Raw genomic sequence first — 25,727 nt, 5'->3', positions numbered from 1 at the left:
TGCTGTTAGGCCATAAGTTGTCTCTTTATTACATCCCAGAGGGAGGAAGTTGAGTGGAAAAGATTCTGCAGTTTAACTATGAGAGGACATTATACATTTCAGTGGAAGAAAAAAACCATTCATCAAAAGATAAGTAGATAAATTAAGGATTCCATAATCAGTCTTGGGACATAAGCTGTGCATTTGTTTTTTTAAAAGACAAGTCCACTAAAGCTACAAAAGTTGTTTACCACATGCTGAAGAAGGGCTGCTTCAACTCACTTGTGTCCTTTCCTTCTGAAGTCAGTGGGTCTTTAGTGCAGCTGCTCTCCTTGTGAAGGCCTGGAAGTGAGGGAATGCTGGCAGGGACAGACAGAAGACAGAAGATCCAGGTACGGTGACTGCAAGCTGTACTCCCCAAGAAATCCCCAGGATATGCGCTGTGGGAAGGCACTGAAGTCCAACACTGGAAAACAAACCAAACCAAACCAAAAATCCAGCATGGGAAAAAATGAAGTGCAATATCGAACACAGAGCGTGCACTGGCACGCTCTTTTTATGTGGTGAGCAGTAGAGTTTTGTGGCCTGAGCACATGGACAATTGCTTAGAATTTAGTAATACAAAAGCTACTATTTATTGAATGCTACTTTATTCCCCAGGGACTGTGCAAAATACTTTACAGAGATTATTTTATTCGATCCTTCTACAGCTGACCCAGTATTTGGTTTGGGTCCTGTTGTAGAGGTGAGGAAGTGGACGGCTAAAGGGACTGAGTGGGCCATCTGTCTGACTCCAGAGTCTAAAACTCTCTTTAGTGCCTAGCAGCAGCAATGGTACTGGTGAGGATTCTTGCTTTCAAGGAACAAAAGTGAACTCTGTCTAAAGAAAAAAGGAGTATTAGAGGAAAGTGGACTCATAGAGCTCAAGAGGCTGGGAGAACAGGCTTGGAAACAAGGAGGGGCCCAGGGCCTTAGGAGGCCAGGTCATAGGAAGATTATCAAGATGCCAGTCTCTGCTTCTGTTACACAACACCTTCTAGAAACCACCACTGGGGGCGCCTGGGTGGCTCAGTCGGTTAAGCGGCCGGCTTCGGCTCAGGTCATGATCTCGCGGTGTGTGAGTTCGAGCCCCGCTTCGGGCTCTGTGCTGACAGCTCAGAGCCTGGAGCCTGTTTCAGATTCTGTGTCTCACTCTCTCTGCCCCTCCCCCGTTCATGTTCTGTCTCTCTCTGTCTCAAAAATAAATAAACGTTAAAAAAATTTTTTTTTTAGAAACCACCACTGGACATCACGATGCCCCCACTAACTGCACCCAAGGTTCTTTCTTCATCTGGGGTGCACAGGCCTGGGTGGGGGGTCCATTACCAGGTATCGGGGCCCCTGTTTCACATTCCAGGGTGTGGGGAGACTGAGATTCAAACTCTTCATCTTCCACAGAGAGGTAAGGTCCTATATCCCAACATCACACTCGTGAATTTCCCCAACCATAAGGACAGATGGATTTTGACAGCCCAAGGGATGTTATAGTGTCCTTCCAGACAACCCACCATAGCCACTTTGTAGCAAATCATTTCATTAGGAAAGTAAATGTAGGTCTGTTAAAAATAATTTTGAAAGGTCAGGCATAGGTGAAATTGTGCAGACATTAAATATTGCAAATCAAAACCCGACTGACCTAGAAATTCATTCTAATAGATTTATTTGCAATCTCTAAATGTAAACTTTAAAAAGACAAATTTGGTAACCCATATGCTAAACATCAATTAATTAGAATGTTTAGGGAATGGAATGTTCTTGTTAATTTAAATTTCTAACTAAATGTGATTAAGCCTCTAAAAAGACCCACAAACCTTTATATTTCAGACGCCGCCACTGGAATTCTTAATAAAATATTTGGATTGTGGAGATTTTGCAATGCCTCAGAATTATTAATGCCATCATGTGTAAGTTGTAAAGTGCAGTGGGTATAGGCTGTGCTAAATGTGTGCAGATCCCAGGGTTGATGTTCCATGTATATTTCATTAACCAAACTTCTAATGTGAGTTTGCCTTTTGTTTTCTCCATTGCATAAGTTGGGTAAAGAGGAGGAAATAAATTCTGTCCACGTAAATGTTTTCTTTGGAGCCCACTAAGGGCATGCACACTACTAGGCGCTGGGAACACAAACATAAATGATAAAGGTGTTTTAAAAGTGAGACAGGAATTAAGAAAAGGGGATGACTGATTCTGAGCGAGGCAGATAGAAATGGCAACCATCTGAGTTGGGCTTTGACAATGACGAGTTGGATGTTGTCAGGTGAGGGTGGAGGAAGACGAGCATGCTAGACAGAAAAAAACAATATGAAGCAAGACATCAAGACACCAAAGTACAAGTAGAGATAAGGGAAGAGTGAATGATTTGGTGTGCTTAGGATGAGTGTGTTAAAGGGAGCTATGAGGTCAGTCCAAAGGTAGGATAGGAGCAGATTGTCGATGGCCTCAAATACCGTCCTAAAGGAGTATGGACTTCTTTTTGAGAATCCTAGGAAGCCACTGAATCTTTTTTAAATATGGAGGTGATAGGATCGTAAGTGTGGGATAGGAAGATCATCTGGATGACAGATGAAAGGCAGAAGGAGAGACCAGAGGTAGGAGATTGCATAAGAGATGTTTGCAATAGTCCAAGATGAAACAAATGATTATTTAGGTTAGTGTGGTAGTGATTGGGAGGAATTCTTTCTAAGAGTTACCTCAGACACAGAATCCATAAGAATTGGTATCTGACTCAACAGGAGAGTGTGTTTGTGTGAAGAAATGAGTGTTTGGATAACAGAGCCCATTGCATAATAACTATCTCTGTTGCAAAACAGCAAAATAATAATGATTACACTCCTAATTAGCTCAGTGAATAAGTGGGGAAGTAGATCCCTGTTTTGATTTCTCTTCTCCCCATCCCTAAACCTGTTAAAGTAGATTGTCTGGATGCAAAGATCAGTAACTCATATTTTTAAAGCCCTTTAAGGATTCAGATGATCAGCCAGTCTGTAGCTGAAGATGTGAAAAGGAAGTAACACACAATAACATTAGATCCAGCGATATCTTATCACATCCTGTCCCCATGCCCTCTGAAACATTCTGAATCTCAACACTTCTTTCTAACTCCACTGCACCCATCTTAATCTCAGGCCCATTTGTCAACTGCAAAAACTAAGATTGCCACCTACTTGAGCTCCTTCCACTCTTGTCCCTGTGTAATCCATCCTCCACATAGCAACCAGACCAATTCTTTAAAAATGTAAAACAGATTTTGCTTAAAATGTTCCAGCGATTTCCTATCATACTGTGATGGTTTAAAATATGTCCATAAATTCTTTGATGCTTCTCCCTTGAAAAATAAAGCCAGATTCTCCTTCCCTTGATTATGTGCTATACTTAGTGACTTGCTTCGAAGAAATAGAATGTGGCAAAATGATGGTGTATGATATGTCCAAGATTAGAACATAAAAGGCATTGTGGTTTCCTTCTTGCTCTCTTTTCTTGGATCACTTGCTTGGGGGAAGCCAACTACTATGTCATGATGACATTCTAGCAATCCTGTGGAGAGGTCCATATGGAAAGGAACCGAAGCCCCCTGCCAACAGCCAGCAAGGAACTAAGGCTTTCTGCCAATACCCATGTGAATGAGCCATCTTGGGAATAGATCCTCCAGCTTCAGTCAAACCTTCAGATGACTGTAGCCCCAGTCAATGTCCTGACTCCAATGACCTGAGACACCCTGAGCCAGAACCACACAGCTATGTGGCATCCAAATTCCTGACCCAAAGAAACTATGATGTAATAAATGTTGGTTTGAAACTTCTACATTTGGGGGGAAATCTGGAAAGCAACAATAGATACCTACCACACATACTTATAATATAATAAAAAATTCCTTTCTATGCCCAGGAAGGCCCTACATACTCAGGATTCTGCCTATATTACTAAAATTAGCTACCACTGACTTTGTGGAAAACTATCAGTGGTCGATTAACAACTACAGTAAAACCTTGGATTGTGAGTAACTTGTTCTGCCACTGTTCCAGAAGACAAGCAAACATTTCTGATAAATTTTAACTTGATAAACAAGCGTTGTCTTCCAATACAAGTGGTACATGATGCCAGATGTCACATGATCACAACTGAGCCAATGGTTCTTGAAATTTGTTTTGTTATACAAGTGTTCTTGGTTGCAAGCATGTTTCCAGAATGAATTATGCTCACAAACGAAGGTTTTACTGTTTTTGTCTCTTTTTTTGTTAAGAAATAGAGTCACCAAAGTGTATTCAGTTACACGAATTCAAGCTAATGACCACATTTCCTAGCCTTCCTTAAGCTGGCTTGGTCACGTGGCAAATCCTAGCCAATGAGATATGAGCAGATTTGGTGTGTGGAGCTTCCAGGTTGTGGCTTTAAGTGGGAGGGATATGCCTTCTGTTTCCGTTTCCCTCATTCCTGCTGACTAGACGTGAGTATGATGGTAAAAGGGTAGAAGCTGGACTAGCCATCTCAAGCAACAAGGCTGAAGTCACACGGTGAGCATGGCAAAGCAACAAGACAGAAAAGACCTAGATCCCCAACACCATCAAGCCAGAGATGTCTGTCTGGTCTTTTACATGAGCAACACATAAGGCTGTATCTTGTTTTTAAGCGATTGTATTTTTTTATCTCTTTATTACAACAGCCTAATCTGTATCTTAACTGATACTCTTTGTTTACCACCTTCTAGCCACATTGGTCCTCTTTCATCTTTTCTGCTACTCTGAGGTCTTTACACTTGCTATTTCTTCTGTTTGGAATGGTTTTCCACCAGGAGTACTCATGACTGCCTCCTTGCTATCAGGCTTCACTGTTTCATCTAAAATACCTTCCTCTCAGGGTGCTTGGGTGGCTCAGTCGGTTAAGTGACTGACTTTAGCTGTGGTCATGATCTCACAGTTTGTGAGTTTGAGTCCCACATCAGGCTCCACACTGCCAGTGCAGAGCCTGCTTGGGATTCTCACTGTCTCCTCTTTCTGTCCCTCCCCCCCCCAACTCCGCCTTTCTCTCTCAAAATAGATTAAAAAGAAATTCTCCTTTAATTTGTTCTATACTACATAGTCATGAACTTTGTTCCTCTTGGCACTCATCAACACCTGAAATTTCCTCATCTATCTGTTTCCCGTCTGTCACTCTCCACTGGAATACAATCTCCCTAAGGTCAAGAACCTTGACTGCCTTATTTCCTGCTGAATCTCCAGTGTCAAGAAAGTGCCTGTACATAGTAGGCACTCTTTTGTATTTACAAAAGTAAATATCTTTTGTATGATAGATAAACAAATGAATTAATAGTAAATGATGCTAAGAACCTAGTCCTTAGATCACTTTTTTATAATTTAGCCTTCTCTACCCACTGAATTTAGGGTAAATTAAGTAACAATAATGGCTACTCAGGATTACCAAAAGAATGTCAACAAGTCTCTTTACCTTATGAAGTGTGACCTAATGAGGAAAAATAAAGATAGAAACAGTAAATGAATCTCTGCTTTTGGCATTTGAAAACAGAAAAAAAATAAATAAAAAGAAGCTCATAAAAAATATGCCTAAAGGACAGATTCTCCTAAGTCCTAATATAGATGGTTGTATTACATTAACTCTAAGATGCCAGCTATTGTGAGACAAACCATTGTTTCATGTACCATGAAAAAAGGAAAAATGCTGTTGCAATAGATTGTGTTATTGTTCCCAGTTTCTGTCCCCACTGTCCCTTCCCAGACTCTTGGTGGGTGGAATACTCTTTCCTACTCCATTACCAGCTTTGGCCATGTGGCTTGCTTTGGCCAATTAAATGTGAGTAGACATGACAAAGGCCATATCCAGGCAGCTGTAAATGTGCTTGTGAAATTAGATTTCACTTTTGCTCCTTCCTCAACCATAGGCTAATGGTAGAATAATCCCAGATAGTGGCTAGTCCTTCCACCTGGATTCTTGAACAACATATGTAGCCCTGCACAGGTAAGGCCAGTGGAGCCAAAGCCAAGCCATATCCCTACATAATGTGAACAAGAAATAGTTATCATTGTAAGCCACTGCGATGTTGGTAATTATAACAAAAGCTAAGACAATAAATCTGCTACATGACACCAATTGTAAGCTGCATCTTTATTTCAGACATGTTAAAATGTGAACAAATACAAATGTTAGAATCAATAAAATAGGGTATGTATTATATATATTATCATATATTAGCACAAGATACACATCAGTTGTCCAATAAATATTTGTTGACTTGATGTTATGTACATGATGAGAAGTTCATGTTTTTAGTGAGAATTTTCTTGATAAATACACTTTCTTTCTAGCATATTGTAGGTAACAGTATAACCTCAGGTATTTCCTGTAATGGAGACTAGAATTTATATAGTAAGCAAAGTTCAAACCTAAGAAAAAGGTAAGTTATGACTTATCATTACCTCTCACCTGACCCTACTCCCCTACTACTTCATATAATTTTTTGACTTAAATTCCAAAGGACTTTCTCCTCTATCTGTCCTTCTCCATAGACCATACTGCTAGATATTAGTCTTCTATTATTTGGGGAGTAGCCAGAGAACAAAGGTAGCAAAAATGGAGTTTAGTAACCACTGGCATAAATATAAGACAAAATATTTGAATACGTACTTGTGAAACAAGTTTTTCACACACAACCCTAAACTAGATAAGAGGCTGAATTAGCTGAAGGAGGGAAGAGGGACAGGCACCTGAGGCACAAACAGAGTTAGAGAGATGTCAGCATTTTCCAGATATTTTCCAGATAAAACACCATCTATGGTAAATATCAGGAGCTGTGCAGAAGCCAGCTCAAAGCATTGCTTACGTACATGGGCTAACACTGATATAAATTAATCACAATATATAACTTGGATATCTTTACCCCCCAAAAACACAAAATAATGATAATAGTTATGACAACGATTATAATAATAACAGTAAACATTAATTGAGCCTAGCACTGACCATATGCCTAGCACTAGACTAAATGACTTATATAAATGATCTCATTTGCTCTTCATAATAGTCTTATGTATTAGTCAGCTATTGCTGCAATAATACTTTGTAACAAGCCACCCTGAAACCCAGTAACTTATAGCAAGAGGCATTCATTATCTTTTTCATCAGTCCGTAGGCCAACTGTTAGTTTGGGTGATGCAGGCTGAGATCTGCTGCCTAGCTCTGCTTCAGTCTATGGACAAGGGAGACTTGGTTCCAGGGTGTGTGTTAGGTTCAGATCTGCTCCACATGCCTCTTGTCATTCTGGGAAGAACTTCTACCTGAGGCATGTTCTTCTCACAGTGATGGGAGGAGTGCAAGGGGGCAAGTGAAAACACGTGACAACCAGGTTTGGAACCGACACACTGTCACTCCTACCCATATTCCATGACCAAGACCAGCATTAATCGGGAGGAAAAAATACTCTACCCCAAGAGAGATTGGAGTGAACATTTCTCAATTATAATCAAATACATTATATAAAAAGGTGGGTATATAAGTATTTTACACCCATTTACAGATGAAGGAACCAAAGCACAGAAAGGTTAAATGACTTACCCAAAGCCATACAGCTAGGAAATGAAGAAGCCAAGATTTGAAACCAGCCTAATTCCAGAACCTAGAATGTTAACTATCACTCTATATGGTTTTAACAAACCAGACTCCAGAAGGTATTACAAAGGGAAATATAGAAGCCGTGGTAATTTTACAATAATAAATGGGGCCTGAGGAAGAAAAGTGTGCAAGATCAAAGACTCTGACTATTTTGAGATCCTAATCAATAAAGATGATTTTCTCATTAGCTTTCATAGCTGCAGGAGGTTACATCATAGGAATCCACAGAAGGATGTGGGTTCATTTATTTTTAGAACCCCTCACCATAGAAGTATGTTAAAATTTTATCCACCTAAATACTACCTTGTTACTTATTCCTATCCACCTACTTTGAAAGGGAAATCTCATTTATTCTGATAATTATGAGTAACCTATAAAGTGATTATAAAGTATCTCCTTGTAAAAACAATTAGGACTTCAGTGGCAGTCACATTAAATCAATATTTAAAAGAATTAAGCTCAATAAAAACATTAGATTCAAGCGTTAAGGCATTCAAATACTCTGTATAGAAAGAAAGAAAAAACTGAGGCATGATTACAAAATATGAGAACTAAGGTACAAATATTGAAGACAAATTCCTTGGAAATATTTGTTAGGATAAAAGAGAGAGTCTGGGCTAGATGAGAAGCAAGAGGGAGTTCTATGGGGCACCTGGGTGGCTTGGTCTCTTGAGCGTCTGACACTTGATTTCTGCTCAGGTCATGATTTCATGGTTCATGGAATCAGGCCCCGCGCTGGGCTCTGTCCTGACAGTACAGAGCCTGCTTGGGATTCTCTCTTTCTCCCTCTCTCTCCCACCCCTCTCTCAAAATAAATAAATAAACATTTAAAAAAGAGGGAGTTCTTCATCCAGTGAACTTCAAAGATTGGGATGTTGACCAGTTCATGCAGCTTCAGCATCTTGCAATGCCCATGGTTTTTGAACTTCACATGCTTCCTATAAAACAAGTACTTTAAAGGATTATTTTTCTTCTTTCTATAGTAGCAAAAGAATCTAAGGTCATGAAATAGGACCCTAGGTCACTATTATAAGTAAAACCCAAACGTGCTGTATGAGTCCCATTTCTTGCTCTAGCTTTCTCTACTGTTAGGGTGATTTCAATTTCAAGTTGCAGCTGTGGTGATTCATTGCCTTTTAGAATAAGTAGAAAGCTGAAGCGCCTGCTAAAATATAAAACCAGGGGCACCTGGGTGACTCAGTGAGTTCGAGGCCTACATCGGGCTCTGTGCTGACAGCTCAGAGCCTGGAGCCTGCTTCAGACTCTGTGTCTCCCTTTCTCTCTGCCACTCTCCCACTCATGCTCTGTCTCTCTCTGTTATAAAAATAAATAAACGTTTAAAAAGCTTTTAAAAACAACAAAATATAAAACCAAATAATTACAACTTAAGCAATGCATTTCACCTTTTTGGATCTTGATATAAACAAGTCAACTGTACATAAACATTTTTGAGACAATTTGAATATTAAGAATTTTGGTGGGGCACCTGGGTGGCTCAGTCGGTTGAGCGTCCGACTTTGGCTCAGGTCATGATCTTGCGGTTTGTGAGTTTGAGCCCCGCATTGAGCTCTGTGCTGACAGCTCAGAGTCTGGAGCCTGCTTCAGATTCTGTGTCTCCCTTGCTCTCTGCCCCTCCCCTGCTCACGCTCCGTCTCTTTCTCTCAAAAATAAATAACCATTAAAAAAATTTTTTTAATAAAAAAAAGAATTTTGGTAATTTTGTTAGGCGCAAATTGCATTATGGTTACTTTTTTTTAAAAAAAGGGAAGTTTTTATTCATATAAATAAATTTTGAAATATTTACGAACAAAATACGGTATCTGAGATTTGCTTCAAAATATTTTAGCATTGTTGCAAAGGGGAGTACAAAATGTTGATAACTTCCAAAACTGGATAATACATATATAGGAGTTCATTATCCTATTTTTTCTACTTTTGTGTCAAGTTTAAACACTATAATAAAAAAGAAAAGAAAATACCCATTTAAAAACACCACAAAAAAGACCACTGTAAAAGAAGTCTAACCTGGAGTATGTCTTCAACAGTGAATAGATTTCTAAAACAAAATGGTAAGTTGTGAGCTATATAACTTGGAACATCCTTAAAACAGCATCCCCAGTAGTATAAGCAAACAACACAGCATTTCAGTTGTCTTTTGTATGTATGTACATGCTTACCCTAAGTAGGTAAATAGTATAATTTATTCTGGAATTTAAAACAGTTGTTCTCCTAGAAGTAGAAGAAGCACAAGGACTCTATATCTGTATTTTTTATTGATTTGAAGTTAAGAGGACCGACAGGTGAACAGTGGAGAATAACAGGTGTTCATGTTGTAAGCTTACCATGTGTCAGGCACTGATCTAAGTACTTAATTTTATAAACTCATGCTAATGTTAAAAATTACCCACTGATATAGGTATTATTGTTCTTCCCATTTTACACACAAGAAAGCCAAGTACTGAGACTAAATTACATAATTTGCCCAATGTTGCACTACTAGTTAATAGCAAAGCTAGGATACATATTCAGGGCATCTGGCCCCTGTGTCTGATCCTTTAATCACCAAGTTTTGTCATCCTCCATGGAAAAAGTATCTTGTAGAGTGTTCTTTGTTTAGACTTTGGGGACCGAGACTCTTTTATTCTTAGCAAAATACAAGAATTCTTGCTCCCTTTGACATCAGCACGTTCCTTTTATTTTGTCATGCACTTCAAACCTATTACTCCCAACATAGTCAGAACAGCCCTATAATATTCAAGCATATTTATTACAGATGGTAATGGCATGATTTCAAAGAACAGAAAACATCACAACAAGCTCTTCGGATTGATTTAGACCAGGATAATTTTGAGAAACCACTCTGACACTGTAGTAGTTGACAATGTCATCTTTCTTATGTGGGTGTCAGCTTCTAAGTTATATGGCTTACAACTTACCATTTTGTTTTAGAAATCTATTCACTGTTGAAAACATCTTCTGAGTTAGACTTCTCTTACAGTGATCTTTTTGTGGTGTTTTTAAATGGGTATTTTCTTTTCTTTTTCTTTTTTATTATAGTGTTAAACTTGACACAAAAGTAGAAAATGTAATGACCTTACATGATTTATCCTAATCACCTGATCTTCTCAGATGGTATTTTGCAAATTCTTTTCAGCTCAGCAAGTTGATATCTCAGCTTCCATATTGCCAGGGTTAATAATGGAATGGTCTCTCTGTCTCTCAATCTGTCTCTTCCTCTTGAGATTCATTGTCTTTATTTGGCAAAAAAGTAATTTATGAAAGTCAATATACCTATGGGCAACATCATAATAGCCTTTGAATATGGTGACTTTAATTTTAAGGACTTTTAGTAGCTATTTCCAGAAAGGAATTAGTGTGAGTCTACATAGGGCTTTAAATTGACTCATTTAACTGAACTGGTCATTGAACTTATGAAAAGAATGGCTTGACTGAGTTTTATCAGTAAATTTGTGTAAAGTGATTTCTTAGAATTAACTGACATGCTGACTTGATTGTTTGCCCTTAGATACATCCATCTCTGAATGAAATATTTTCTAATTTTAGGAAAAAAAACCCTGTATTTTAAGATAGAAGAAATATTTTCATGTAGTTTAGGGTTGTACTTATTACAATGGGGCAGCAGTCACTGAGAAAATGCTTTGCTAACTCTATAGTCTGAGGTGGTCAATCTTAATATATAATAAATGCAGTATGTCCTAACTCCCTTTCACCTGATGTTACCTGTATATGCATTATATGCAACAAAATGAGGGGGTTTCTGTACATACAATTCTATCAGAATTTCTCTAACCCTAGGGAATGGAGTCTGACTTATGTATTTCCTCTAAAGAGAAAGAAATTATATATTTCCTCTAAAGAGAAAGAAAGAAAGAAAGAAAAAAGAAAGAAAGAAAGAAAGAAAGACAGACAGTAGGGGAAGAGAAGAAAGAAAAGGGGAATAAAAGAGAGACAGAGAACCAACAAGAAATAACAGAAAAAAGACTAGATTATAATTTTTCTAGAAAAGTAATTCTCAACCCCTGGCTGCATATTAGAATACCCCAAGGAGTATTTGAGAAAGGAATTAGTGTGACTACATAGTACATGTACATACTACATACAAGGAGTATTGATGCCTGGTCCTCAAGCCCAGAGATTTTGATTCAGTTAGTTGTGGTAATTTTTCGTCATCAGGAGAAATGCTTAAATCACAATGGAGAGCTAGCTGAACTTGCAGTGATGGAGACATTCTTTACCCTGGGCTTCTTGATCTTATCACAAATCAAATGCAACTCAAATAACTTCTGAACTTGAGTGTGATAGTGGATTAAAGATGGGAATGAAGAATAAAGATCTAGCACATTCATTCATATTCATTCAACTGACCAACAAATATCTATGCGGTGCCTATTCAGCACTCTATTAAGAGTGGGGTTGCAGTGGCAAAGAAAACAATTAAAGAAGAATAATAGAGCCCTCTCTGAAATCTTCCTTGTGGGCCTCAAGTTTCAATCTATGTTAATGCCAAGATCAATTGGGTTGGTTGGATGAAAGAGACAGAGAGAATGAAATGACCATAAGGACCAGATCAGTCTACTAGTTAAATTCATTCATGGAATAAAAACATTTCGGTTCTTAATGGAACCCAAAAGATCATCTACTTTTGTTTTACAGATGAGTAATTTTAACCTTATAAGGGTTAATGACTACCCAATGATCATACAGTTTTTCAGGACAGAGCTGAAGAACCCAGATTGTTGACCTTATACAATGCTGTCTATGGTCAAGAAAAAACCTTCTCAGCAGATTTTTTTTTCATTCCCAGTTCCTAAAAGAAAACAGTCTCTTAGACAGAGCCTTTGAAAAAGAAAAAGACCAAGTTCTTCCCCTGTTGAGCTAATCCTAGTGTGAAATTAACTAGCAGCATTGCTAGTCAATTCCACATTGCTGCCCTGTTGGGAGAGAAACTAGGGAAAATGGAGAGTAGGTCTTGGTCTATTTCCTCCCTAACTGCAGTTGTTCTAAGGCCAAACACTGGGAATATTAGAAGGAGATAGCAAGGAAGGACTACTGTGTACATGGGGAGTGAGGATCTAAGAAAGGAAGAAGTAAAAATTAAGCCCAAAAGAAAAATTACAATGAAGAATTACATACTTTCCCACATCACCTTTGAGGGCTAATCTGTAAGATGGAAAGGGCATTCAGCAATCTTCCTGGTGATGAGGGAAATGCTGATCCACACTGTAAAAGAGAGTCCATTTTACACCTGTTTGTTGGAAATTTTAAGGAGGCTGACAATACCAAGTGTTGAAAGAGTGTGATCAACGGGATCTCTCATAAACAGCTGGTAGAAATGTGAGTTGATAAAGCCACTTCAGAAAGCTATTTGGCATTATCTATTAAAGTTGAATATCCACATACCCTATGACCTAGTAATTCCAATGCTAGATATAAACTCTCAACATGTGAACCTGGAGGCATTTGTAAATCTGTTCACGACAACATTGTTGTAATAGAAAAAAGTCTGGAAGCAATCCAAATGTCTATTGACAGGAGAATGGATACAGTGTGATATATTGACTAAGTGGATATTACACTGCAGTCAAAACAAATAAACTGCCACTATACACACCAGTATGGGTGGATCTCAATAAAATCATGTTGGGTAAATAAAAAAGGTCACAGGAAATTACGTTTAGCATGGAACCTCTTTTCAAAATAAAAATAACAAATATATAGGCGCACCTGAGTGGCTCAGTTAGTTGAGCGTCTGACTCTTGGTTTCGGCTCAGGTCATAATCTCACCATTCGTAGGATTGAGCACTGTGTGGGGCTCTGTGCTGGTGGCTCGGAGCTTGCTTGGGATTCTCTCTCTCCCTCTCTCTCTGCCCCTCCCCCCACTTGGGCTCATTTTCTCTCTCTCTCTGCCTCAAAATAAAGAAATAAAACTTTACAAAATAACATGTATAAATAATATGCTTTTTAGAAATGCATGTACTATTAAATCGTATTTTTAAAAAATCATGAGAATGGTAAGTACAAGATTCTAGATAAAGATAACTTTGGGTTGAGGACGGGCCATGGGATAGAAAAGTCCATACATACAGGAGTCTTTTGTCAATATTCTAGTTCGTGTGTTGGTGGTGGGTTCCCTGTATGTATTGCATTACATGAAGATCAACAGATCATTGGATTAATTATTTATCACAGTATAACAAATTATCCCATAACTGAGCAACTTAACACAATTAACATTTGTTATTTGACAAAGTTTTGAGAGTCAGGAATCTGCACGCATCTTAGTTGGGTGCTTTTGGTTCAGGGCCTCTCATGAGGTTAGAGTTAAGCTGTGAGTCACAGCTGCAGTAGGGAAACGTTGAAAAAAAATTTTTTTTTAAATTAATATTAGAAGTGACACAACATCACTTCTGCTGGATACTGTTACCACACTGACCAACCCTAAGGCAATGTGCAAGAGGACCACAACAGGTGTGACCACCAGGAGGCAGGGACCACTGGGCACCATCTGGAGGCCGTCTACTGCCACAATACAATAAAAAGGTGCAACGCATGGACGAACGATAAAAGTGTGTCAAGGAGCAAGTATGTGCACTTGAGCTTGGAAAATAAATGAATAAATAAGTAAGTACATTCAGTTCTTTTTTTTTTTTTTAATTTTTTTTTTTCAACGTTTATTTATCCTTGGGACAGAGAGAGACAGAGCATGAACGGGGGAGGGGCAGAGAGAGAGGGAGACACAGAATCGGAAACAGGCTCCAGGCTCTGAGCCATCAGCCCAGAGCCCGACGCCGGGCTCGAACTCACGGACCGCGAGATCGTGACCTAGCTGAAGTCGGACGCTTAACCGACTGTGCCACCCAGGCGCCCCAGTACATTCAGTTCTGAAGACAACAAGATACAGGGGAAAGAGTGAGATGAGTTGGAGCTTTAATTCTACCTCTGTCACTTTCTAGCTTTATGACTTTGGGCAAGTCATTTGACTTGCTTCCGTTAAAATTTTTTTTTTTTTTTGGGGGGGGCGCCTGGGTGGCGCAGTCGGTTAAGCGTCCGACTTCAGCCAGGTCACGATCTCGCGGTCCGTGAGTTCGAGCCCCGCGTCAGGCTCTGGGCTGATGGCTCGGAGCCTGGAGCCTGTTTCCGATTCTGTCTCCCTCTCTCTCTGCCCCTCCCCCGTTCATGCTCTGTCTCTCTCTGTCCCAAAATAAATAAACGTTGAAAAAAAAAATTTTTTTTTAAAAAAAAAAAATTTTTTTTTTTTTTACATTTACTTATTTTTGAGAGACAGAGACAGAGAGTGAGTGGGGGAGGGGCAGAGAGAGAGAGAGAGAGAGAGACAGAATCCGAAGCAGGCTCCAGGCTCCGAGCTGTCAGCACAGAGCCCGAGGAGGGGCTCAAAATCACAAACTGTGAGATCATGACCTGAGCTGAAGTCGGATGCTGAACCAACTGAGCCACCCAGGCGCTCCTGACTTGCTTCCATTTTTAAAAAGGAATAAGGATATTCGGTTGAGTCGGTTGAGCATCTGGCTCTTGATTTTGGTACAGGTCATAATTCCAGGGTTGTAGAACTGAGCACCACATCAGGCTCCCTGCTGAGTGTGGAGGGTGCTTAAGATCCTCTCTCTCTCTCCCTCTGCTCCTCTCCCCTGCTCACACTCTCTCTCTCCAAAATAAATAAATAAATAAATTAATTAAAAAATTAATGAGGATATTTACTTTCTTTTAAAAATATTTTATTACGAAAATATTCATACATATACAAAATAGTGTAATAAATGCCATATACTCATTATCCAGAATCAACAACTTTGTAGATTTTAGCATACTTGCTTTTATCTATTTGTTTCCCTCCAGAAGTGTCTTAAAGAGAATTCTTGAGACTGTATTATTTCATTCCTATATACTTTAGCATACATTACTTTAAAATATGGAAATTTTCTAACAGACACACACATAAGGTCAATAATTCCTTTGTAATATCTAATATACCAGAACTATAATTCAAATTTCTTTAGTTGTTTCCTAATTTACTTTGTACACTTGGTTTGTTAGAATCAAGATCCAGGGGCGCCTGGGTGGCGCAGTCGGTTAAGCGTCCGACTTCAGCCAGGTCATGATCTCGTGGTCCGTGAGTTCGAGCCCCGCGTCGGGTTCTGGGCTGATGGCTCAGAGCCTGGAGCCTGTTTCCGATTCTGTGTCTCCCTCTCTCTCTGCCCCTCGCCCATTCATGCTCTGTCTGTCTCTGTCCCAAAAATAAATAAACGTTGAAAAAAAAATTAAAAAAAAAAAAAAAAGAATCAAGATCCAAATCAGGTCCACACATTTCACTTGGTTTGTTATGCCTCTCAAAATCTCAGTCTACAGGAGTCCTTTCCCGCATCTCATCTTAGCCCCTTTTCTTGTTGAAGGAACCCAGTCAGCTGGCTGTAGAATATCTGACATGCTAGATTGGTCTGTTTGTTTCCTTGTGAAGCTCTTTAACTTGTTCCACTCCCTCTGATGTTTCTAGAAAACTGGAAGTTAGACCTACAGGCTTGATGAGATTTAGAGTCCACCTTTTGGGCAAAAATATTTCCTAGATGGTGCTGTATACTTCACAATGCCTGCCCAGTTGTGCAGAAGCCCACGTCTAGCCATGTTGATTGGTGAGTGGTTGCCAGTGGGGTCTCCGTGCACCACCGTCGTTTCTCATCAACCTTGCGTTTTTAGTGATTGTTGCCTGAATAGGTTATTTCATAAGCAATCACAATATGGTGATTTCTTTTTTTTTTTTTATGTTTATTTTTGAAAGAGAGAAAGACAAAATGAGAGCAGGGGAGGGGCAGAGAGAGACGGGGGGCAGAGGATCTGAAGCAGGCTCCAGGCTCTGAGCTGTCAGCACAGAGCCCCATGTGGGCCCCAAACCCATGAACTGCAAGATCATGACCTGAGCCGAAGTCGGGCGCTTAAGGGACTGAGCCACTCGGGCGCCCCTATATGGTGATTTCTTAAATCTATCCTTTCTTCCTCTCTTATCAGATGGAATTAGGTTATAAAGAACTTTCCCTCATCAGCCTGGACTATTCCTGGTTTCTTCCCTGTGTCACATCAGTCCACCTCTCGCTGCAGCCATTGCCAAAGCAACCAGCTTCCTGCAGGTGTAACCTGCCAGCACTTCTCCACATACGCATGCATGTCACATTCTGTCCCCCAGGTCCTCTAACTCCATGAGGGTGGGATATCTGCCTGGCAGCCACATGACAGCCTAGAAATGTGAGGGGAATAATGCCCCAAGGGGGAAATTTGGACCAATAGGAGTTGGGAGCTGGTCAACTGCTCCTCTCTTGCATCAGGCTAACAATTATGAAGTATATTCTACATGACAACTCAGAGTCCCAGAAGGCTCAAAGCCTCATCGCCCACAGTGGTGACTAACTCGAAGACATCCTTGTATTGACCTCCTCTGATTCACTCTCCCTGGTCATCCACTGCTGCTTCCTGAGATTGCTATCCAAAATAAACCACCTAAAAGTAAGCTCTTGTTTCAGGTTCAGCTTTCAAGGGGGCTAAACCAGATTAAAACACCACTAAATATAATTCATAAAGGAAGGCAGGATAAGTGTTCAATTCTTTCATGATATTGATAATATTCAGAGTATTGCCCTAATTACGTCTAATAATGAACTCAAGGATTTATATGTCATCAATGAATTACAATCAGTTGTAGTTCTTACCTGATTTTGATGCTCAGATTGACCCCTTTTCAGCTAGCGGGAGCTCCTTTATGCTGATCCCTTTGTTCCATTGACCTGACCCATTAGACTTTATAATAGATTCCCTGATTTCTGGCACAACAGGGTGTCCCAGGCTCATCATGCACATTTCTTGCCCCAGACCTGAAATCTGCCATTCTTCTAAAGGACTCAGCCCTTTTAAAAGGGAATGCTGTTTTGGAAGTATGATATGAATGCTAAAGGTACTCGTTGCTATAGGATTATCGTTATTTCCTGGTCTTTTCAAGGGACAAAACAAATAAATGATTCTCCTTCCCACCCTTTCCCCCCATAAATGTAAAAACTTCTTTTTCTTTTTAAAAAATTTTTTTAGTCTTTATTTATTTTTGAGAGAGAGAGAGAGAGAGAGAGAGAGAGAGAGAAGGAGAGAGGTGGGGAGGAGGGACGAACAGAGAGAGAGGGAGACACAGAATCTGAAGCAGGTTCCAGGCTCCAAGTTGTCATCACAGAGAACTCAAGAACTGCGAGTTCATGACTTGAGCTGAAGTCAGATGCTCGACCGACTGAACCACCCAAGCGCCTGTATAAACTTTTCTTATTGGCCCATAAGAAATATTTTTGAAAAGGACAAGTTTTAAGTTCTTGCTACTTCCAATTTAACTTTAATTTTACATGGATTCTACTTACTCGTCATTCCTAACAACTCTAACATTTGCTTCTACCTATAACATATAAGAATAGTTTGAAGGAAATAATATCTATATTTCTATTAGCAATAAGACTACTGATTGAAGTTTAAGATTTCTTTGTAGGTTTATTTATCCTGAGAACATATTCCACTATAAGTGCACTATAAAAACACTACTTTCTAAAATCATTTAATTATTTACTTGATGTGGTTATGTCACCAACTTAATATACATTTAGATCATTTGCTTCAGTTTGTTTTCAAATTTTAGGAATTACATTTTTCTTTAAAATTTAAAATTATTTTGTATATGTCAAATATATACAGGATTAAAATTTTTTTAATGTTTATTTTTGAGAGAGAATGAGAGAGAGAGAGAGCCTTGGAGCAGGGGAGGGGCAGAGAGAGAGGGAGACACAGAATCTGAAGCAGGCTCCAGGCTCCGCACTGTCAACAGTGCCTGATATGGGGCTCAAACTCACAAACTGTGAGATCACTACCTGAGCCAAAGTCAGAAGCTTAACCAACTGAGCCACCCAGGCACCCCTATACATGATTTTAAATTCAAAACTATACAGTCAAGGTATGTAAAGAGTAGTCTGTTTCATGCCTGTCCCTTCTGTTTCTTCCCAGCCCAAATACATATGCAAATGTACATTCATCTCGCGCACCTATCTTACAGAAAAAAGAACACTATGTTGTTCTGCATCTTGGTTTGTTTTTTGTTGCTATTGTTGTTTTAAAGCTAACCCATATTCTGGAGCTCATGTTACATCAGTGTAGAGATGGCCTTCGTTCTTTTTCAGAGTTACACAGTGTATTTCATTACATGGATTTATTCCAGTTTATTCAACCACTCCCCTACTTGTGGTTGTTTGGTTTGTTTCCAATCTTGCTATTGCAAATAATACTGCAATAAAATTGTGCATGTTATTTTGTATTTTGGAAAGGGTTCCTAGAACTGGGATTTCTGGGTCAAAGGATAAATGCATATGTAATTTTTCTAGGGATTATCAAATTCCCTTCCATAGATGCTGTGAAACTATTTTGTAACCTCACTGGCGATATGTGCTGTCTCTACAGCCTGCAGCCCGCTAGATAGTCAAATTTTGGGGTTGCTGCTAGTCTGATTACTCGCCTCCTTTTATCATCCTGCCCCATAATACAGCACAATGCTTTTCAACTGCTTTGGAAAGCACTCTCTTGGCATAAACAATAAGTGACTGTGTTGAGGGTGGTAGAAGAAGGGTGACTGCAGTGTCCCTATCTATTCCCACTCACCTAATCATAGAAATGGCCAAAGCCCAAAGCATACACCATCCTTGCTAAGACCTTGTACTTTCAAAGGCTGGTTTAGGTTTCCAGCCAAAGAAAAGGACATCAAATATAATTTCACTTGTTTCTAAGGTCAGCAGAAGGCAGAGAGGACTGGTACTTTACCAATTTCAGGATTCTGAGAAAGGTGTAGGAGGAACCATGACCATCTTTTGCCACCTTGCTAAACAACCCCCAAGTTCCAAGGAGTTGGAGAAGTCCCTGTGTATGGCAGGAAGTTTCCACAGATTGTGGAGTGACCACTTTAACTTGCAGGACTACTCATACCTGGGACTTCTTTTTTGCTGCTTTGTAGGAGTAAATGTCATCAATGGCCCTTGTTTGTTTTGGTTTGGTTTTTTGTTTTTTTTCCAGCATCTCCCATTTTCCTATATTCTCATGGCTGATTCTGCCCCCGAGGGACAATGTCCAGAGACACATCGGGTTGTCACAACTTCGAGAGGGGTACTGCGGGCTTATAGTGAGTAGAGACCAGGGATGATGCTAAACATCCTACCATGCACAGAAGAGCCCTCCTCCCCATAACAGAGAATCCCATGCCCCCAAATGTCAATAGTACCAAAGTTGAGAAATCTGCAAAATGAGTATTACCAGTGGCAGAGGAAGGTCAGAATCACAGATATTTCTTCCTCTGCTCCTCCAAAAGCCAGTAGCAATTCAGAAATCTCTTTAGTCAGAAAGACTCAAAGGAGTTATATATTTATCTGGAAGATTAAAGAATAAATACCACTTTAACCTTCTAAAAACTGATTATCATTAGGTATAGTGCAACCTTTTAACTATAAGTATAAAGGAAAGTGCTGATTATTTAAAGTAAATGGGACCAAGAGTCCCATGAATAATCAAAAACTTGGTTAATAGAGTATGACCAGAGAATAATGCATTTGGCTTCTGTGGAAAAATTAAAGTACATGCTGTGAATTGGTATTAAGGAAATTGCATGAAAAGTTAGTCTTAAGGTTCTATGATTCGGAAGAAACAGCCTCAGGTGCACAATCTATTGCATTCAGTCTTTATCTCTCTTCATTTTTTCGTGACTTCTTTCACCTTGGATAACCCAGAAGCTCAGGCCTTGGAACTTTTTGAAACGGTAAGGTATCTCACTCTCCACATTTATTTTCATCTAGAACAGAGCTGAATTTTATTGCCAGGAGTTTGTTATCTCTTCCACAGGAATTATTTTGAACTTCAGCTTGCCTTACTTATTTTGCGGGTGTAGACTGTGTTTAACACTTACAAGCACAATTCACTTGATCTAAAATGTATCCCTGAAAAGTTATGCCTAAATTGAATTTTTGGAAATAAAATCAGATTTTTAAATCACAAAGAATAATTGCTACTTAAAGGGAGTCTGAAGCTAATTTGTAGAGAAAAGCATCTTTTTGCAAAGTGAATAATTACTTTAGTTTGCCTTTTTTAAAATCTGAATTTTTACATGTAGCCAGAATCTAGTCCAGTACTGTGCAAGATACTAATTTTTAAAATATCGATCATGAATTTGAAAGGATTTTGAAAGTTGGAGGTTTTACAAGTTTTTTTAAAGATTTATTTAGTTTGAGAGAGAGAGAGACAGAGCAAGAGGGGGAAGGGTAGAGAGAGAGAGGGAGAGAGAGAATCCCAAGCAGGCTTTGTGCCGTTAGCACAGGGCCGGATGTGGGGCTCTAACCCGTGGATGGTGAGATCATGACCTGAGCCAAAACCCAAGTCGTATGCTTAACCAGCTGAGCCACACAGGCATCCCTAAAAGCATTTTTTAAGAGAGTAAAACTGGGTAATATATTCTTCATTATTAGCAGGAGTTTTGTAACACTTGTTTTGGGTGATGTGACAAGGGGCAGGACGCTAGACATACCTGAACAAAGAAAAGGTAGCATTACCTAAAGGATAACCACATCGACTGCCTCCCCTCAGCAATGAAGAGAGAAGCATGGTTGGTAGTTTGTTACTTTGTGTAATGCTGTGGTTAAGAGCATGGATTCAGAAACCTGACTGGCTGAGATAACATCCCTGTCTAGTGTGGCCTTAGACAATTCACAGAGTCTGGATGTGCCTGTTTTCTCACCGAAACGTGGAGAATACGAACACTACTTAATAAGTTGTTTTGAGCATTCAATGAGCGAATACGTGAGCTGTAAGTGAAAAGCACTAGGGCCAGTAATAGTTTTGAATCCTGGATGGTGAACGTTGCTTCCTTCGGGTGAGAAAGGCGAGAGGCTGGGCGTGGGCCTCTGCACCCTTGTGGAGGCATGGCTGCTTCTGCCTGGGTCATACACAGGGGGAAACCGAGGCTCAGCGAGGAGGCTGGTGATTAGGCAAGGATCGAGGACATTCCTTGGGAAAAAGAACCCTTTCTGCCAGGCCACGCCACCTTCTGTCTGGTTGGGAACTGAGGGCAAAAAGGGCTCAGCCGCACGCCTTCCCTTTGCGCCTCGCGGCGGGTAGCTCCAAAAGCCCCGCCGGCCTAGGGGCCCTCCCTCCTGCCCTTCCACTACCACTGCCAGGGGCTGGGGGCGGACAGCTGCGAGAGGCTTCCGAGAGGGGCCGGCACCCCCGCCCGAGGCCCCTCCTTCCGGGAGGGCTGGGAGCCGCGAAAAGAGACTTGGTAGACACCGACCCTCGCTCATAACACAAATATTCACGTGTGCCCTCTCTGTGCTGGGAATTGGGCACGCCCTGGTGAATCAGACTCCGCCCCCGCCCCGGGCGTTGGAGCACCACACAGCAGCCCCCCACGCCCCACCCCAATCCAGGACAACCTAAATCCTTCAACCTTGGGTGAGGAAGGGTGTGGGAGGAGCCTAAACTTTCGCCCTACCCCTCTTCTTCCGCGTTTCACTACCAAGGCGCCCTCCCTTCTGGGGGCGTTCACGACTGTGTCGTAAAGTAGGGACCATTCTTTGCTCCCGAACAGCCCGCCTCGCTGTCTTTACGACAGGCCGTATTCCACGCCTCCAACATGGCGTCCCCCATTTAAGAAGCGGCAGTAGTTTCTACTCAGGTGGCCAGGGGCAGTGCTGAGCTTGGGCTGTTGTGTGTGTAGCCTGAAGTGCTGAAAGCTGTAGTTAAAAGTTCGTTTCTAGTCACGGTTCCAGGAACTCTCCCTTCTTTCAGGGTCAGGAGTTGCCGGTTCCTTCTAGTTCCTGCAAGTTCTTCCTCTGCCCCTGGTTTGTTCCCTGCGCCACCTCCGGACACCCCCCAAATCCCTGACACTCCCAGACTCAAACTATGAGCTTTCGGCGGCTGCTGTTGCGCTTACCCCGTTATCTCGGGGTCTCGGGTTCCCCGCGACGCTTGTGGTGGTCCCCGTTCCTCGATACCATCTCTTCGGTGGGCTCCTGGCGTGGTCAGTCCTCCAGGTCCCCGGCCCACTGGAACCAAGTAGTGTCAGAGGCGGAGAAGATCGTGGGCTATCCCACGTCCTTCATGAGCCTCCGCTGCCTGCTCAGCGACGAACTCAGCAACATCGCTATGCAGGTGCGGAAGTTGGTGGGGACTCAACACCCTCTGCTTACCACGGCCAGGTGAGCTACTCCCTCTCCTCCTGACGCACTCCCACCCACTGGAGTTCTTTTTCCTGGCCGATGCACCCTTCCTGCCTCGCTCAGCCTGGCTCTCTGCTCATTTCTTTTTACCCCTTCCTTTCCTCAGACCTGTTAAGGCATTTGGTGTTTTATCTCCTCTACTCCACTCATGGTAACTTTCTTCCTCCTTTTGCTCATATGAGCGGATAAGTGGTTTTCTTACTTTTTTAGTGTTTTTGCTTCTTAATTACTCAGGGTAAAGACGCCTCAGTGAATTATGGAGAAATCGAGTAAGGATGTGGGTTTGAGTCACCTTTCTAGGAATGGTCTTTTAAAAGCGGGATAGGTTGATTCTCGGTTCCGCGCTGTTCAAGAGGTCGCCTCCAGAAAGAATGGGGAGGAGGAGATATGCTGAAGGTAGAGAGTTCTTTCTAGGGAATGTCCCAGGCTTAAGGTAGGAATTTATTCACTCAGGAGTCACGATCCTCTTGGGATTTTTATCAGTTATGCTGGACTACTACTGTGAAACTTGCTATTAGGATGTTAAGACCACAACTTTTGCCTCCAGTAAAAACAAACAAAAACCTTTTTTATTTGTAAATAATTTCAAACATACTGAAAAGTTGCAAGAATAAAAATAGTACGAAGAACACATCTGTATACCTTTTAATCAAATTCATCTATACATATATACACAATATTTACATGTATATGTAAAACACATATATGTCTAGTGAATCATTTGAGAGTAGATTGCATTCATCATGATCCTTTACACCTAAATACTTAACCGTGTATTTCCTAAGCATTGGAATATTCTTTACATTATTTAAACACATTTCATATTGATACAATACTTTTATTTAACCTACCATTGATATTCCAGTTTTGCTAATTGACCCAGTAATGTCCTTTATAGCTTTTTTCTCTAGTACAGGAACTAGCCTAGCCTCACATATTACAGTTAGTTGTCATGTCTCTTGAGACTCCTTCTGTTGAGAACATTTCCACAGTTCTTTGCTTTTGTGAGTAAAGCAGTAGTTCTTAAATGGGGCAGTTTTGCCTGCTAGAGAACATTTGGCAATATATGGAGATGTCGTAACTGGGGCATGCTACTGACATTTAGTGGCTAGAAGTCAGAGATGCTGTTGAACACCCTGCAATTCCCAGAACAGTCCCCACCATGAAGAATTATGTGTCCCCCAGTGTCAATAGTACCAAAGTGGAGAAGCCTTAGACAAAAATATCTTTTCCTATTTTCTTTTATTAAATTAAAGTTTTATTTTGAGGTAATTATAGATTCACCTGCTGTTGGGAGAAATAATACAGAGAGATCCAATGTATGTTTTACCCAGTTTTCCCAATAGTAACATCTTGTACAACTGTAGTACAATATCAGAAGTAGATTAATGGCATTGATATAGTCAAGATGGAGAACATTTCTGTCACTAGAAGGATCCCTTACGTTGCCCTTTTATAACTACTCCCACTTCCCTTGCCTTCCCCCTTGCTATAATTTTTTATGAGACACCTGTCATTTCTTTGTCACTACAAAAGTTACTGAATAGCTGTAATAAAGTGATTTTATTTGTTGGCATTATCTCCAGTGCTCAGGAATGTCATTTTATGTCTGCGCTAAACTTGTCCTATAGATGGAATATTAATTTTGCAGAGATTTTAGATGCTATACACTCAAAACACACACGCACACTTACATGTTTTACAGCTTAATAATTAAAGTATTGAGCTTTCCATCCAGTTTTAAAACTGTACTTATGAATCCTTTTGAAACTGTACTTCCCAGTCCATGCCCTGAGCCCCAGGGTACTGGATTTTGTGTTTATTTTCCTTGTTAAAAATTGTATCAGTGCTCCTCTAAATAATACCATGTTAAATTTTGCTCAGTTTTGAAATTTATAAATATGATAGTTTGTTGCATGGAGTCTGCTATGTGTAGTTTTTTATTCATAATTTTTCCTAAGATTCATCCATTTCATGTTTAATTGTACTTCATTAGTTTTTCACTGGTGTATGAAATCCTATCATGTGAATATGCCACAGTCTTCTTTCAATCAGCATTTGGGTGGTTTGCATTTTTGTTATGAAAAATGCTGCTGTGAATGTATTTGCACATGTCTCCTGGTGTACTTGTCTTGAAAGAATAGATGCAGGAATGTATGCACGTGTTCAGCTTTAGTAAATAATACCAAATTGTTTTCCAAAGTGATTGTGCTAGCTGACACTCTTATGCGCAATGTCTGAGTTCAGATTATTCCATGTTCTTGCAGTACTACAACTATGAAATTTCTTATTTTTGTCATCAAATAGTGAGTTTCACTGTGTGTGGTGGGGGTTGGAGTAGTACATTGCATTGTGCATATTATAGTCGTTGTAATAAAACATTGAAGTGAAAAGGGCAAAGCTAGAAAAAGTGTAATTAATGTGTATATTCTGAGAATTATAATTCATATACTTAGTTGCTAGAGTATCACATGGGGTGTTGGAGAAGATCCCTCCTGAAGCCACCAGAGACACACTAGATGAAAGCTTGTAAGACTAGTGGCTCTAAAAATTTCCTGGTAACAGCTTGCCCTGCCTGCCCCGTACCATACTACTGCAAGAAAAAATGGGGAGAAACAAAATAATTAAGTTTTGGCAAAGGTGTTGTGGTGACATACATGGATTGCTTTATTTTGTAAGAAAAGAGCTAATGTGTGTGTAGTTTTATTATATTTACTTTGATAGTGTATTGTAAATTATTTATTTAAACAGTCTGAACTCACAGGCAGTCAGTGAACAAACAACTTTTAG

The 25,727-nt window shown here is 40.2% G+C and overlaps 1 protein-coding gene and 1 long non-coding RNA gene across 2 annotated transcripts in view; one reads left to right on the top strand and one right to left on the bottom strand.

Annotated features, from left to right (window-relative positions):
- LOC122489827 lies at window positions 1-22,757 on the bottom strand. Its single transcript, XR_006299019.1, has 2 exons — window positions 22,652-22,757; window positions 1-445 (listed from the first exon to the last, which is right to left on the bottom strand). It is a non-coding gene; the product is annotated as an uncharacterized LOC122489827 (long non-coding RNA).
- The window catches only part of PDSS2 (decaprenyl diphosphate synthase subunit 2), a 263,366-nt gene continuing 259,901 nt past the window's right edge, over window positions 22,263-25,727 (top strand). The window contains exon 1 of the mRNA XM_043592048.1: window positions 22,263-22,916. Within this exon, the coding sequence (XP_043447983.1) occupies window positions 22,621-22,916 (296 nt within the window). The 5' untranslated portion in view covers window positions 22,263-22,620. The remainder of the gene's footprint in view (window positions 22,917-25,727) is intronic.

Source organism: Prionailurus bengalensis, chromosome B2 (genome assembly GCF_016509475.1).
Source record: "Prionailurus bengalensis isolate Pbe53 chromosome B2, Fcat_Pben_1.1_paternal_pri, whole genome shotgun sequence".
Lineage (NCBI taxonomy): Eukaryota > Metazoa > Chordata > Mammalia > Carnivora > Felidae > Prionailurus > Prionailurus bengalensis.
This window is presented reverse-complemented; position numbering and strand designations above follow the sequence as displayed.